The 15,871-nt window shown below is 39.3% G+C and overlaps 1 protein-coding gene across 1 annotated transcript in view; it reads right to left on the bottom strand.

The window, feature by feature from the left end:
- ZYG11A (zyg-11 family member A, cell cycle regulator) overlaps nt 1–15,871 on the bottom strand; it is a gene marked incomplete at its 5' end in the record, with an annotated part of 59,410 nt that overhangs the window by 33,404 nt on the left and 10,135 nt on the right. Inside the window, one exon of the mRNA XM_082615914.1 lies at nt 11,262–11,427. Coding sequence (XP_082472040.1) covers nt 11,262–11,427 — 166 coding nt within the window. The remainder of the gene's footprint in view (nt 1–11,261; nt 11,428–15,871) is intronic.

Genomic DNA, 15,871 nt, shown 5'->3' with positions numbered 1-15,871 from the left:
GAGAACACAGATACAAAAGAATATAAAACAAGCAGAATACTACTAACATTAAAAATGTAGTTAAGTGTTCGAAAGGAAACAAACAAGAATATAATATAGGGGTGGGGAAAAGGAGGAGGAGGTCAAGAATCTTCTGTCTCTCGGTGAGGTATGAGGAGGCGACATTTAAACTGAGACCAAAAGGATATGAAAAGCAAAGGCAGCTGTCATTCCAGACACGAGGAGTTAAAGACCTGATATGGGAAAGAGCTTGGCTTTTTCTGTGAAATAAGAGAAAACCAATGTGGCTGAAGCATAGTTGGTGAAGGGGATACCGGCATCTGACAGGGTAGAGACAGAGGCAAGAGTCAGACCTTACAGGCCAGGGTAAATAATTGGCATTTTATCCTAAGTACAAGGAGAAGCCCTTAAAGAGTGGCAGAGGTGTATACAGATCTGATTAAGGTATAAGAGGACTGCTCTCTGCTGTGTGGCAGAGCTTGGCGAGGGGCAGAACTGGAGGTAAGGAAACCACTTGGGAGACCAGGGGAGAAGTAAGAGAAAGGTGTCAATGACAGGGGCTAGGAGGATATGTATTTTGAAGACAGAAAATGTGCCAACAGAATCAATGGTAGAGGGAGGAGGAATGAAAAATGACTCCTAAGTCACTGAACAACTAGGAAGATTTTGAGATGGGAGGAAATGGCAGTGTAGCAGATGCTGTGATGTGACACCAGATCACATTTAGAGATAAAGGACTTACTACTTGAGCTGCTGGGAATACCACCAACTGACAGCCCTCATCTATGGGGACTGCATCAGCTGAAAAGAACTGCTTCACCCATGGTCATACCACTTTCCCATGGAAACCCATATCCCAAGACTGTGTTGGGAGGTATAAAGATCCAGCCCTCACGCCCTAATGCAACACAGATCTGGGTAGTTATTCCACCTTCAGGACTTCCCATAAGATCAGCTGAGGTCTTCTCAGTTCTACATATTTTATATCTAAAAGACTGAAGCATAAACATTTGGAATTAATCAGCATAGAGACAGTATTTAAAACCATGGGAATGGATGACATGAGAAGGTAAGAAGAAAAGGAACAAGGACCAAGTACCAAAAAGCATCTACGTTTAAGATCAAATAGCAGAATGAGGAATAATAGCCATGATAATAAATAACCATTTTTGAATGTTCTGAACATTTTAGATATACTAACTCCCTGAATCCTCATAAAACCCAATGAAGTATGTATTATTATTAGTCATACTTTACAGATGAGATGAGGCATAAGGAACTTAAGTAACTGGCCCATGGAAATGGTGGCAAACCCAAATAGTCTGGCACCAAAGCCAGAACTCTTACCCTTTCTGTACTACCCTTCAAGGGAAGCTAGATGAGCAGACAGATAAGCAGCAGCCACTGAGGTAGAAGAAAACCAAAAGAAGATGATGATTCAGCAGCCCAGAGAAGAGTTATAAGATATGTAAGAGGCATCCTGGATATGTGGTTCTGAAGCTTAGAATAAAGACCTGCACTGGAAACTCTGGGAAATTCAAGAAGTGGTAGCTAAACCAAACAAAATTACCCAGGTAGTGTACAAAGTGAGAAGGGTACCCAAGACAGAAACTTGAGAAACATAAAACATTTAACGTATATACAGAGAAACAGAGGCATACAAACGAAATTGTGGAATAGTAACCAAGGATAAAATAAAAAAACAGAAAAACAAAGTACTCTAAGCCAGGAAAGTTGAGAGTAATAAACATTAAGTCATACATACAAGAACCCCTGATGATTTAATAAATCTAGGAAGGTAATAATCATCTATGGCCACCAAAAGTGAAAAACAACCAGGCAATCAGACTTTATTAACACCCTTAAGAAGTATAGGGCACTACCAAACATCAAACCTGAATCTGATCAAGCCTCTACCTCGAATTTCCAATTTATAGGAATTACAAGGATCAGAGAAACATATCAAATCATTGCAGTCAAACAATGGTAAAGTCCAGATTGTAGGACACTTTACAAAACAAATGACCAGTTTCTTTAAAAAAAAAAGAAAATAACTGGAAAATCCCAAAATACATGGAGATTAAACAACACACTTCTAAATAACATGAGTCAAAGAAAAAATCTGAAGAGAAACTGAAAAATATTTTGAATTAAATGAAAATGAAAACACAACTTATCAAAATCTATGGGATGCAGCAAAGGCAGTGCTTAGAGGGAAAGTTATAGCCCTGAATGCATATATTAGAAAAGAAAGATCTAAAATCAATAATCTAAGTTCCCATTTTAGGAAACTAGAAAAAGAAGAGCAAATTAAATTCAAAGTAAGCAGAAGAAAAGAAATAAGAATTAGAGCAGAAGGACTAACATCAGCAACATGGTAGAGTGAAACACTACCGTGGTCTCTCCCCTTCAATCTACAGCCAATAAAACATCCATCCACAATGCACATATAAACAGCTCATACAACTCAATATCAAAATAACAAACAACTCAATTTAAAAATGGGCAAAGACCTAAAAAGACATTTCTCCAAAGACATGCATATGCCCAACAGGCACATGAAAAGATGCTCAACATCCCTAATCACCAGGGAAATGCAAATCAAAACCACAATGAGATGTCACCTCATACCTGTCAGAATGGCTATCATCAAAAAGAACACAAATAACAAACGTTGGCGAGAATGTGGAGAAAAGGGAACCCTCATATGCTGTTGGGTGGGAATGTAAATTGGTACAGCTACTGTGGAAAACATCATGGAGGTTTCTCAAAAAAACTGAACTACCATATGACCAGCAATTCCACTCCTGGGTATATATCCGAAGAAAAAATGAAAACACTAATCTGAAAAGATACATACATCCCAATGTTCATAGCAGCATTATTTACCACTACCAAGGTACAGAAGCAGGGCTTCCCTGGTGGCACAGTGGTGAAGAATCCGCCTGTCAATGCAGGGGACACGGGTTCGAGCTCTGGTCCAGGAAGATCTCACATGCTGTGGAGCAACTAAGCCCGTGCACCACAACGACTGGGTCTGCACTCTAGAGACCATGAGCCACAACTACTGAAGCCCACGCGCATAGAGCCTGTGCTCCGCAACAACAGAAGCCACCACAATGGGAAGCCCATGCACTGCAACAAAGAGTAGCTCCTGCTCTATGCAACCAGAGAAAGCCCGCGCGCAGCAACGAACACCCAACACAGCCAAAAATAAATAAATAAATAAATAAAGATGTGGAAACAACCCAAGTGTCCATCAACAGATGAATGGATACCAGCCTTACAACAAATGTTAAAGGAACTTCTCTAGGCGGGAAACACAAGAGAAAAAGACCTACAAAAACAAACACAAAATAATTAAGAAAATGGCAACAGGAACATACATAAAGATGAATGGATAAAGAAGGTGTGTATATGTATGTGTGTGTGTATGTGTATAACATTTATATATATTACATTTTTATATATGATTTTTATATTTATATATTTTATATATTTATATTTATATAAAATGGAATACTACTCAGCCATAAAAGAGAACAAAATTTGCCCATTTGCAGCAACATGGATGGATTCAGAAAGCATGATGCTAAGTGAAATAAGTCAGACAAAGAAAGACAAATACTGTATGATATCACTTATATGTGGAACTTAATAAAAATACAACAAACTAGTGAATATAACAGAAAAGAAGAAGACAGACAGATATAGAGAACAAACTAGTGATTACCAGTGTGTGTATGTGGTCAATAATAGAGGTAGGGGACTGGGAAGTACAAACTACTGGTGTAAGAAAGGCTACAAAGATGTACTGTGCAACACAGTAAATATAGCCAATATTCTGTAATAACTGTAAATGGACTATAACCTTTAAAAATTGTATACAAATTTGAAAATTAAAAAGATAAAGAGGATGAATGATAGACCAAAAAAACCCTATTATCAAAATGGCAAGAAATAAGTACTGGCAAGGATGTGGAAACCCTCATACACTGTTAGTGGGAATGTAGATTGGTGCAGTCACTATGGAAAGCAGCATGGAGAGTCCCACAAAATTACAAATAGAACTGCCATATAATCTAGCTATCCCACTTCTGGGTAGTTATCCAAAGAATACAAAAACATTAATTCAAAAAGATACATGCACCCCTATGGTCAATGCAGCATTGTTTACAATAACAAAGATATGGAAACAACCTAAGTGCCCATCAACAGATGAATGGATAAAGAAGATGTGGAATATATACAATGGAATACTACTCAGCCATTAAAAAAATGAAATCTTAGCACTTCTGACAACATGGATGGACCTTGATGGTATTATGCCCAGTGAAATTAGTCAGACAGAGAAAGACAAATACCGTATAATTTCACTTTTATGTGGAATATAAACAAACAAAATATGAAAAACTAAACCAAACAGAAACATGTAGATAGAAAAAACAGAGTAGTGTTTATCAGACAGGAAAAAGTGGGGGGGAGGGCAAACAGGTAAAGGGGATCAACTGTATGGTGACAGAGGAAACTAAATTTTTGGTGATGGGTACACCGTATTTCTATACAGAGGTAGAAATATATTCTGTACATGTAAAACTCATAATGTTATAAACAAATGTTACCCCAGATCAATAAAGGAAAATCAATAAAACCATAAGCTGGTTCTTTGACAAGACCAATAAAATCAGTAAGATTCTAGCCAGACTAAAATAAAGAGACAAATTACTAATATCAGAAATGAGAGAGAGGACATCACTACAGATCTCATGGACATTAAAAGGATATGATGGGGCTTCCCCGGTGGCGCAGTGGTTGAGAGTCCGCCTGCCGATACAGGGAACACGGGTTCGTGCCCCGGTCTGGGAAGATCCCACATACCGCGGAGCAGCTAGGACCGTGAGCCATGGCCACTGAGCCTGCGCGTCCGGAACCTGTGCCCCGCAACGGGAGAGGCCACAACAGTGAGAGGCCCGCGTACCGCAAAAAAATAAAAAAAAATAAAAAAAAAAAGGATATGATGAAAAAAAAAAAAAAAGAAAAAAAGGATATGATGGGCTTCCCTGGTGGTGCAATGGTTGAGAAGCCGCCTGCCAATGCAGGGGACACAGGTTCGAGCCCTGGTCTGGGAAGATCCCACATGCCGCGGAGCAGCTAAGCCTGTGCACCACAACTACTGAACCTGCGCTCTAGAGCCCACGAGCCACAACTACGGAGCCCATGCGCCGCAACTACTGAGCCTGCAGTCTAGAGCCCGTGAGCCACAACTACTGAGCCCACATGCCACAGCTACTGAAACCCACACGCTTGGAGCCCGTGCTCCGCAGCAAGAGAAGCCACCGCAACGAGAAGCCCGTGCACCACAACGAAGACCCAACACAGCCAAAAATAAATAAATTTATTAATTTTTTTAAAAAAGGATATGAAAGGAATACTATGAACAGCTCTATGCCCACAATTTTGATAACCTAAATTAAATGGACCAAATCCTTGAAAGGCACAATCTACCAAAACTCACACAAAAGAAACAGACAATGTGAATGGATCTATATCTATTAAAGAAATTGAATCAATAATTAATAACCTTCCAAAACAAAAAGCACCTGGATGGGTTCACTGGTGAATTCTACCAAACATTTAAGGAAGAAATTGTACCAGTTCTCTACAATTTCTTTCAGAACATAGTAGCACAGGGAATACCTCCTAACTCATTCTTTGAGGTCAGCATTACCCTAACACCAGAACCACAGAGCACCTGGGACTTTCCTGATGGAGCAGTGGATAAGACTCCACACTCCCAATGCAGGGGGCCCAGGTTCAATCCCTGGTCAGGGGACTAGATCCCACATGCATGCCACAACTAAGAGTTTGCAAGCCACAACTAAGAAGCCTGCATGCCGCAACTAAGGAGCCTGCCTGCCGCAACTAAGGAGCCTGCCTGCCACAGCTAAGACCTGGTGCAACCAAATAAATAAAAAATAAAAAAATAATTTTAAAAAAACCCACAGAGCTACTATGAAAGAAAACTATAGACCAATATCTCTCATGGACACAGATGCAAAAATCCTCAACAACAACAAAAAAACCTCAACAAAATATTGGCAAATCAAATCCAAAAATGTATTTTTTCTTGGGGTGGGGGGGCTGCATTGGGTCTTCATTTCTGCACACGGGCTTTCTCTAGTTGCAGAAAGCACGGGCTGCTCTTCGTTGCAGTACGCGGGCTTCTCACTGCAGTGGCTTCTCTTGTTGCAGAGCACAGGCTCTAGGCACGCAGGCTTCAGTAGTTGTGGCATGCGGGCTAAGTAGTTGTGGCTCACGAGCTCTAGAGCACGGGCTCAGTAGTTGTGGGACACAGGCTTAGTTGTTCTGCAGCATGTGGGATCTTCCCAGACCAGGGCTCGAACCCGTGTCCCCTGCATTGGCAGACAGATTCTTAACCACCGTGCCACCAGGGAAGTCCCAACAATGTATTTTAAAAGTATACATATATCCTATTTAGCATGAATAACAAAAAGGATTAAAAAACTATTTTCTATACAGAAAAACTACAAAAGATTGACAATGAAATAGAAGATTAAAACAATTATAAACCAACTAGATCTAACAGAAATCTACAGAACAACTCACCCAATAATGGCATAATCTATATTCTTCTCAAATGCACTTGGAACATTCTCCAAAATAGAGCATATATTGGGCCAAAAAACAAATCTCAATAAATTTTTTAAAACTGAAATAAAACAAAGTATGTTCTCAAAGTACAGTTAAATGAATTGAAAAACCAATAACAAAGAAATCTGGAAATTCAAAAGTATTTGGAAATTAAACAATATATTTCTTAAAACCCAGTGGGTCAAAGAAGAAATCAAAAGGGAAAAATCAGAAAATAATTTGAGATGAATGAAAAATAAAGACAACATACAAAAACTTACAGGATGCAGCTAAAGCAGTGCTTGAAGGAAATGTATAGCTCTAATTGCATATATTTAAAAAAGAAGCTCTCAAATCAATAACCTAAACTTCTACCTTAAGACACAGGAAAAAGAAAAGCAAACCAAACACAAAATGAGCAGGAGGAAGGAAATAATAAAAATTATAATGAGAATTAATGAAATGGCGGACAGAAAAGTAAATAAAGTAAAAAAAAATCAATGAAATCAAAAGATGGTTTCTGAAAAGATCGACAAAATTGACAAAACTTAGCTCAACTGACCAAGAAAAAAAGAGAACTCAAATTTCTAGAATGAGAATTGAAAGGGACAGAACTACTGACCTTGTAGAAATAAAATGAATTGTAAAGAAATATCATGAACAGACTGTATGCTGATAAATCAGATAATTTAAATGAAATGGATAAGTTCACAGAATAACACAAACTACCAAAGCTACTGAAGAAGAAACAGACAATATGAATAGACCTATAACAAGTAAATAGATTGAATTCATCATCAAAAAACTATCCACACAAAGAGGCCAAGAGGGCTTCACTGTTGAATTCTACCAAACATTTAAAGAATACATACCAATTCTTCACAAACTCCTCTAAAAAAAAAGAGAGAACACCTCCCAATTCATTGAGGCCAGTTTTATCCTGATGCCAAAAATCCATATACAGACATCACAAGAACAAAATATCACAGACCAAAATCCTTTTAAATTATAGATGCAAAAATCTTCATCAAATTACCAGCAAACTGAATCTAGTAATATATAAAAAGATTTATACAATGTGACCAAGTGGGATTTATCCCAGAAAAGCATGGATTGATTAACATCCAAAAGCAAATTAATGTAATACACCACATTAAAAGAATAAAAAACAAAACCCACGTGAACATTTCAACAAATGCAGAAAAAGCCAACACCCTCTTCCTGATGAATACATTCAACAAACTAAAATAGAAGGGAACCTCCTCAGCCTGTTAAGGGCAATTACAAAAAACCCAAAGCTACAATCATTCTTTTTTTTTTTTTTTTTTTTGCGGTATGCGGGCCTCTCACTGTTGTGGCCTCCCCCGTTGCGGAGCACAGGCTCCGGATGCACAGGCCCAGCGGCCATGGCTCACGGGCCCAGCCGCTCCGCGGCATATGGGATCCTCCCAGACCGGGGCACGAACCCGTGTCCCCTGCATCGGCAGGCGGACTCTCAACCACTGCGCCACCAGGGAGGCCCTACAATCATTCTTAATGGTAAAAGACTAGATGCTTTCCCCCTAAGATCAGGAAAAGAAAAGGGTGAATGTTTCAATACTTCAACTTTGTATTGGAGGTTCTAGCCAGGGCAGTTGGACAATAAAATCAAATAAAAGGCATCCAAATTGGAAAGGAAGAAGTAAAACTATTTCCATTTGCAGATGACATGATCTTGTATACAGAAAATTCTAAGAAATCCTTTAAACTATTAGAACGCATAAATCAATTCAGTAAGTTTCCAGGGTATATGATTAACATTAAAAATCAATTGTAGGGACTTCCCTGGTGGTCCAGAGGTTAAGACTCTGTGCTTTCAATGCAGGGGGCACGGGTTTGATACCTGGATGGGGAACTAAGATCCTACATGCCACACAGCACAGCCTAATAAAAATTTTAAAAATAATTTTTAAAAATCAATTGTATTTCTGTACACTAAAAATGAACAATCCAGGCTTCCCTGGTGGAGCAGTGGTTGAGAGTCCGCCTGCCGATGTGGGGGACATGGGTTCGTGCCCCGGTCCAGGGGGATCCCACATGCCGCGGAGAGGCTGGGCCCGTGAGCCATGTCCGCTGGGCCTGTGCGTCCGGAGCCTGTGCTCTGCAACGGGAGAGGCCACAGCAGTGAGAGGCCCGCGTACCGGAAAAAAAAAAAAAGAAAAAAAGAACAATCCAAAAATGAAATTAAGAAAGCAATTGTGGGCTTCCCTGGTGGCGCAGTGGTTGAGAGTCTGCCTGTCGATGCAGGGGACACGGGTTCGTATCCCGGTCCGGGAAGATCCCACATGCCGCGGAGCGGCTAGCCCTGTGAGCCATGGTCGCTGAGCCTGTGCGTCTGGAGCCTGTGCTCCGCAACGGGAGAGGCCACAACAGTGAGAGGCCCGCGTACCGCAAAAAAAAAAAAAAAAAAAAAATGAAAGCAATTGTGTAACTGCATCAAAAATAAAATACTTAGAAATAAATTTAACAAAGATGTAAACTTATACCCATAAATTAGAAAATATTGTTGAAATAAAGATGTATTTTAAATAAATAGAAAGCTCTCCCATGCTCATGTATTAAGGATTTCAGATTATTAAGATGGTAAAACATTGGTGAAAATAACTAAAGATGATCTAAAGAAATAGAAAGACATCATATTCATGGATCAGAAGACTTAATGCTGTTAGGATGGCAATAATCCCCCAACTGATTATACATATTTGATGCAATTCCTATTCAAATCCCAGCTGGACTGTTTGTAGAAATTGACAAGTCAATTCTCAAATTCACATGGAAATATCAGGAACCCAGAATAACCAAAACAATCCTGAAAAAGATGAACAAAGCTGGAAGACTCACACTTAACAATTTCAAAACTCACTACAAAGCAAACAGTAATCAAGCTACTTGGTGCTGACAAAAGGACAGACACATCAATCAATGGAATAGAATTCAGAGTACAAAAATAAACCCATACATCTATGGTCAACTGATTTTCAACAAGGATGCCGAGACTATTCAACACAAAAAGAACAGCCTTTTTAACAAATAGTGCTGGGACAACTGTACAGCCACATGCAAAATAATGAAGCTGGACCCTTACACCTCATGCCAAAAATTATTTCAAAATGGACCAAAGTACTAAACATAAGAGTGAAAGCAATGAAACTCTTAAAAGAAAATATAGGTGTAAGATCTTTAGGACTTCGCAATGGCTTTGGCAATGGATTCTTAGATATGATACCAAAAGCATAAGCAACAAAAGATAAATTGAACTTCATCAAAATTAAAAACTTTTATGAGTAAAAGGACACTATCAACAAAGTGAATAGACAATCTATAGAATGGGAGAAAATAACTGCAAACCATGTTTGATGAGGGACATATCTTACAACTCAATAATAAAAGACAAATAACCTAATAAGAAATAGGCAAAAAATCTGAATAGAGCCTTCTCCAAAGAGAATAAACAAATGGCCTTCAAGGACATGAAAAAACGCTCAATATGATTAGTCACTAGGGAAATGCAAATCAAAATCACAATAGATGCCACTTCACATCCACCAGGATGGCTATCAAAAAGTCAGATAACAAGTTTTGGTGAGGATGTGGAGAAATCTGAACTCTTGTAACACTGCTGGTGGGAACATAAAATGGTGCAGCCACTTTGGAAAAGAGTTTGGAAGCTCCTCAAAAAGTTAAACACAGAGCTACCATTTAATCCAGCAATTCCACTCCTGGGTATACACCCAAAATAAATAAAAACATATGCCCACACACAAATGTGTACACTAATGTTTATAGTAGCATTATTTATAATAGCCAAAATGTAAAAACAACCCAATGTTCATCAACTGAGAAATGAATAAAAAGGGGTATATCAATACAGTGGAATATTATGCAGCCATAAAAATTCAATAGTGATTGATGTTACAACATGGATGAACCCTGACAATACTATGTTGAGTGAAAGAAGACAGACACAAGAGGCCACATGTTGAATGATTCCATTTATATTAAATGTTCAGAAAAGGCAAATCCATACAGGTAGAAAGTAGATTATGACTACTTAAAATTAGGGTGGGATGGATACGGAGATTTTTTTTAAGGTGATGAAAATTGACTGTGATGATGGCTGCACAAATCTGTGAATATACTAAAAAAAATAAAAACTGAATTGTATACTTTAAATGGATGAATTATATAGTATGTGAATTTTATCTCCAATAATGTGTTACCCCAAAAAATTTTTCATTAAGAAAAAACTGTAACATCGTAAATTAAACATAGCTCTTTGAAAGCCCCACTACAATAGGAGGTAAAGGAAAAAAATTTAAAGGTTCATGTTCACAAAGAAAAGAATGGGAGATGAGACTATAGCAACACCAGGGCAAGCCTAGACACAAGACAATTTCCATCAAGGGATCCCAGAGAGATTCGGAGAATCAACCTCCACACAAATAAAATGGGAATAACTTCTATATTTCTCACCGGGTTGTTGTGAGGAGCAAAACAGTAATTATATGTGAAAGTGCTTTTCAAACAGTAAAATGCTATAGAAGTACACTATAAAGGAGCTTTATCATTACCTTGCCAAGTCATGACCCCAATGAATTGATCAGCTAATTCCTGAGGGAAACGCCAATGCTCCGGAAGACAAAGTGTTCCATCAGATCTTTCAGAACACAATTTCTCCAGGTTAGCAACCAGGACGTTCAGGCAGATGTTGACCAAAGAGTAGGGAGACGCCTCCTCCTAGCAAACAAACCCCCAAACAAATTTGTTAGAACACATCTATAAAAATACAACATAAAAGTGGTCATGCCATACATCAAACTACTTAATGAGGATATCTTAAGCTACATTTTCCTCACTCTAATGATTTATATGTAATGAAACTACCTTATTCCAACTATTAACTGAATGGAAGACTTTTATCTGTTGTAGCTTCTGTTGTATCTTAAAAAAAAATTAAGTTCTCTCAATCCTTCACTTATCTCCTGTTCTGTGCCAGCCACTAAAAATACAGGGATGAGTAAGATATAGTTCTAATCCTTTTGGAGCTAACAGTTCAGTGTGGAATACATCCAATAAATCTGACAATTTCATACAACGTAAGGGACTAATCAAGCAGAAATCACATGGTCATTCATTCAACAAATATTTATTGAATGATTACTACATGCCAGAGGATAAGAAGGCCTGCCTATTCCCACCCTCATAAGTGTTCACACTGTAAAAGGTTGCTATACCCAGGAGGCTGTAGAAGAATTAGAACTGACAGATGTAAGACATCTTCTCTAAGAGACTGGCATTTGTTCATTCTACAGATATTTGAGGGACTTCCTGGTGGTCCAGTGGCTAGGACTCCGTGCTCCCAATGCAGGGGCCATGGGTTCGATCCCTGGTCAGGGAACTAGGTCCCACATGCCTCAACTAAGAGTTCTCATGTTGCAACTATAGATCCCACATGCCGCAACCACGACCCGGTGCAGCCAAATAAATAAATAAATAAATTTTTAAAAATATATATTTGAAAGGTATGGCACTCAGACATGAAGAGAGAGTGATTAGCCAGAGATTGCATTTTTTTTTTTTTTTTTTTTTTTTTTTTTTTTGCAGTACGCGGGCCTCTCATTGTGGCCTCTCCCATTGCGGAGCACAGGCTCCGGACGCACAGGCTCAGCAGCCATGGCTCACGGGCCTAGCCGCTCCGCGGCATGTGGGATCTTCCCAGACCAGGGCACAAACCCGTGTCCCCTGAATTGGCAGGCGGACTCTCAACCACTGCGCCACCAGGGAAGCCCCAGAGATTGCATTTTTGTCAAAGGTTTCAACATGCAATACATTCACCGACCTCCACCTCACTTTTAACTGATTAAATTCCCTCCATAGTCCGAAGTATAAATTACTCCTTTACAAATATCCTCAACTCCTTGTTCCCTCTCCTCCATTACACTCTAAGACATTCTCCTTGAAGAACTTCACTATTCACCTTTTTTATGGCAACACCCAGCAACTAATCATCTATGAAGAGGGGAAGAGGGGACTTCCCTGGCGGTCCAGTGGTAAAGAATCCACCTTACAATGCAGGAGACCTGGGTTCAATTCCTGGTCAGGGAACTAAGATCCCACATGCCACGGGGCAATTAAGCCCACACACCACAACTACTGAGCTCGCGTACCTCAACTAGAGCTCACGTATCCCAAACTACAGAGCTCACGTGCCCCGAACTACAGAGCCCACATACCCTGGAGCCTGCAGGGCAAAACTAGATAGAAGCCCGTGCACCATAATGAAAGATCCCACATGCCTCAATGAAGACCCTGCGTGCCGCAACTAAGACTCAACAGAGCCAAAAATAAATACATAAATATTTTTTAAAAAAGAAGAAGAGAAGAGTATGACAACATAGTATGTCATGGAAAATTCATAAACATTAACTTCAAATGAGCCCTCCGTAGCTGGAAATCCTTCAAGGTCTCTTTAGACAGGGCACTTTCTCACCATCAGGCAAGAATTATTTCATGCCTCTACTTGTTCCTCAAACCCATTTCATGCTGGTAACAGAATCTGACTCACTTCAGTGAGAAAAATGAAGCCACCTCACCATCAAATTTAGTTCGGAACTGCATGCATCTTTTCCTTGGTCTCCTCTTATATGGAAAACACGTACCTCCTTGCAAAGACCAACACTTCCACGTGTGAAGGTTGGATTTCATCCCTCCTGCCTTGGCCCCTCCTTGTTATTTCTTCATTCATGCATATCTTCAAACTCTCCTTCTCAAATGGATCATTCTTTTTTTTTTTTTGGCCAGGCCACACAGCTTGCAGGATCTTAGTTCCCTGTGCAGGGACTGAACCTGAGCCCAGGCAGTGAAAGCACCAAGCCCTAACCTCTGGACCACCAGGGAATTCCCATCAAATGGATCACCCTTTTTTTTTTTTTTAATAAATTTATTTATTTATTTATTTTTGGCTGTGTTGGGTCTTCATTGCTGTGGTGGGCTTTCTCTAGTTGCGGTGAGCGGGGGTTTCTCTTCGTTGCAGTGTGCAGGCTTCTCTTGTTGCGGAGCACAGGCTCTAGGCACACGGGCCTCAGTAGTTGTGGCACGTGGGCTCAGTAGTTGTGGCTCGTGGGTTCTAGAGTGCAGGCTCAGTAGTTGTGGCGCACAGGCTTAGTTTCTCTGCAGCATGTGGGATCTTCCCAGAACAGGGCTCAAACCTGTGTCCCCTGCATTGGCAGGCAGATTCTTAACCACTGCACCTCCAGGGAAGCCCCTGGATCACTCTTAACATACAATTTATGCTCTATTATTTGCCTTAAAAACAAAAGCCTTCTGTTGACCCCCACATCCTCTTCAACCATATTTCTTCAGTAAGTTTAATCTGCACGCTGTAATCACTATCCTGTTATTCATTTTTGTTTTTCTTTTAATTGTGGTATAATTTACATACAGGAAAAAAATTACTTTTTGGTGTAGTTAGTTCAACGAGTTTTGACTGATGCATACAGTCGTGTACTACCACCATAATAAAGATATAGAACAGTTCTATGACCCAAAAATTCTCTAGTGTCCCTTTGCAGACAATCCCTCCCACCAACCCCAAGCAACCACTTATCTTCGTTCTGTTCCCAGTGTTCTGCCTTCTCCAAAATGTCATATAAATAGAATCATTAAGTAATTGGGCCTCTTGAATCTGACATCTTTCATTTTGCATAATGCATTTAACACAGATTCATCTGTGTTGCTGCATGTTTTTGTAATTTGTTCCTTTTTATTGCTGAGAAGCATTCCACTGCAATGAATATATCACAATTTCTTTATTCACCAACTGAAGGGCATTTGGATTACTTGAAGTTTTTGACAATTTTGAATAAAGCTGCTATAACTATTCACAAAGTTTTGTGGGAACATAGTTTTCATTTTTCTTGGGTAGTTACCTAAAAATGGGATTCCTGGGTCCCTGGAATTCAACACTTCCTACATGTTAAGCATGTATTTAACTTTACATAACAAAGTGCTAACCCGTTCTTACAACGTGGCTGTACTATTTTGCATTCCCAAAAGAACATATGAGAGTTTCAACTGCTCCAAATCCTCGCCATGTCAGAATTAATGTCAGAAAGGAGCCAACGAAGCAAAAAAATTCCCTGAAACAGTCTCAGCAGACTTTTACTTCGGTCTCATAACCAGAATTGGTTCATATGCCCATGTGAAAATGGAAATTATGCTTCTTGTGGGTAATTTCTCTAGATCTATCTTCCAGGTTACTATTTCTTTATTCTGTGGCATTTAGTTCTTCATTGTTGAATTGTATATTGTTCTTTTTTCATTTTTATTTCTTTAATAAATTTTAAATACACTTATTTTATACTGTTTCAATAATACCATTTTCTGAAGTCTCTGGGAATCTAATTCTGTTAGTTATTGATTCTGTTGATTTTTTTTAAGATTTTTTTTAATGTGGACCATTTTTAAAGTCTTTATTAAGTTTGTTACAATATTCCTTCTGCTTTACATTTTGGTTTTTTGGCTGTGAGGCATGTGGGATCTTAGCTCCCTGACCAGGGATTGAACCTGCACCCCCTGCATTACTACCTCCAGGTCAGATCTCTCTTTAACCACTGGACCACCAGGGAAGTCCCTCTGTTGATTCTTAATCATAGAGGTTCATGTTTTATAATTTAAGATTGTGAGCTAATTTTTTTTTTTTTTTTTTTTTTTTTTTTTAGGCCACGCATCACGGCATACAGGATTTTAGTTCCCTGACCAGGGATCGAACCCGTGCCCCCTGCATTGGGAGTGCAGAGTCTTAACCACTGGACTGCCAGGGAAGTCCATGAGCTAATCTTTAGTGAGAGTTTACTGCAGACTCCTGTGAACCCTGGGCAGAAGATATGTCATATCAGAGAGATTATGCTAAATGCTACTTACTTAGGGGCATCACCAGGGGCCATTTTGATAATTTCTCAGCTACACATTTCCTGAACCAAGCTAGAAATGTCAGTTAAAACCCTTAGTCTGTATGAGGACAGACCTGTGATAGCAAATTTTTAGGACATATTTTTCTCACTCAAAATCCAAGCCAAAACTGACAAGCTTCCCTGTTTCCCTTTCCCATAAGCAGATTTTTTTAGACCTACCATTTCCCTGAAGCATGACCAGCCTTTGTTAACCCATGTTTACATATACA

Source organism: Mesoplodon mirus, assembly GCF_964341445.2.
Source record: "Mesoplodon mirus genome assembly, chromosome: 3".
Classification (NCBI taxonomy): Eukaryota; Metazoa; Chordata; class Mammalia; order Artiodactyla; family Ziphiidae; genus Mesoplodon; species Mesoplodon mirus.
The sequence above is the reverse complement of the archived record's forward strand: the minus strand, read 5'-3'. Positions and strand labels throughout refer to the sequence as shown.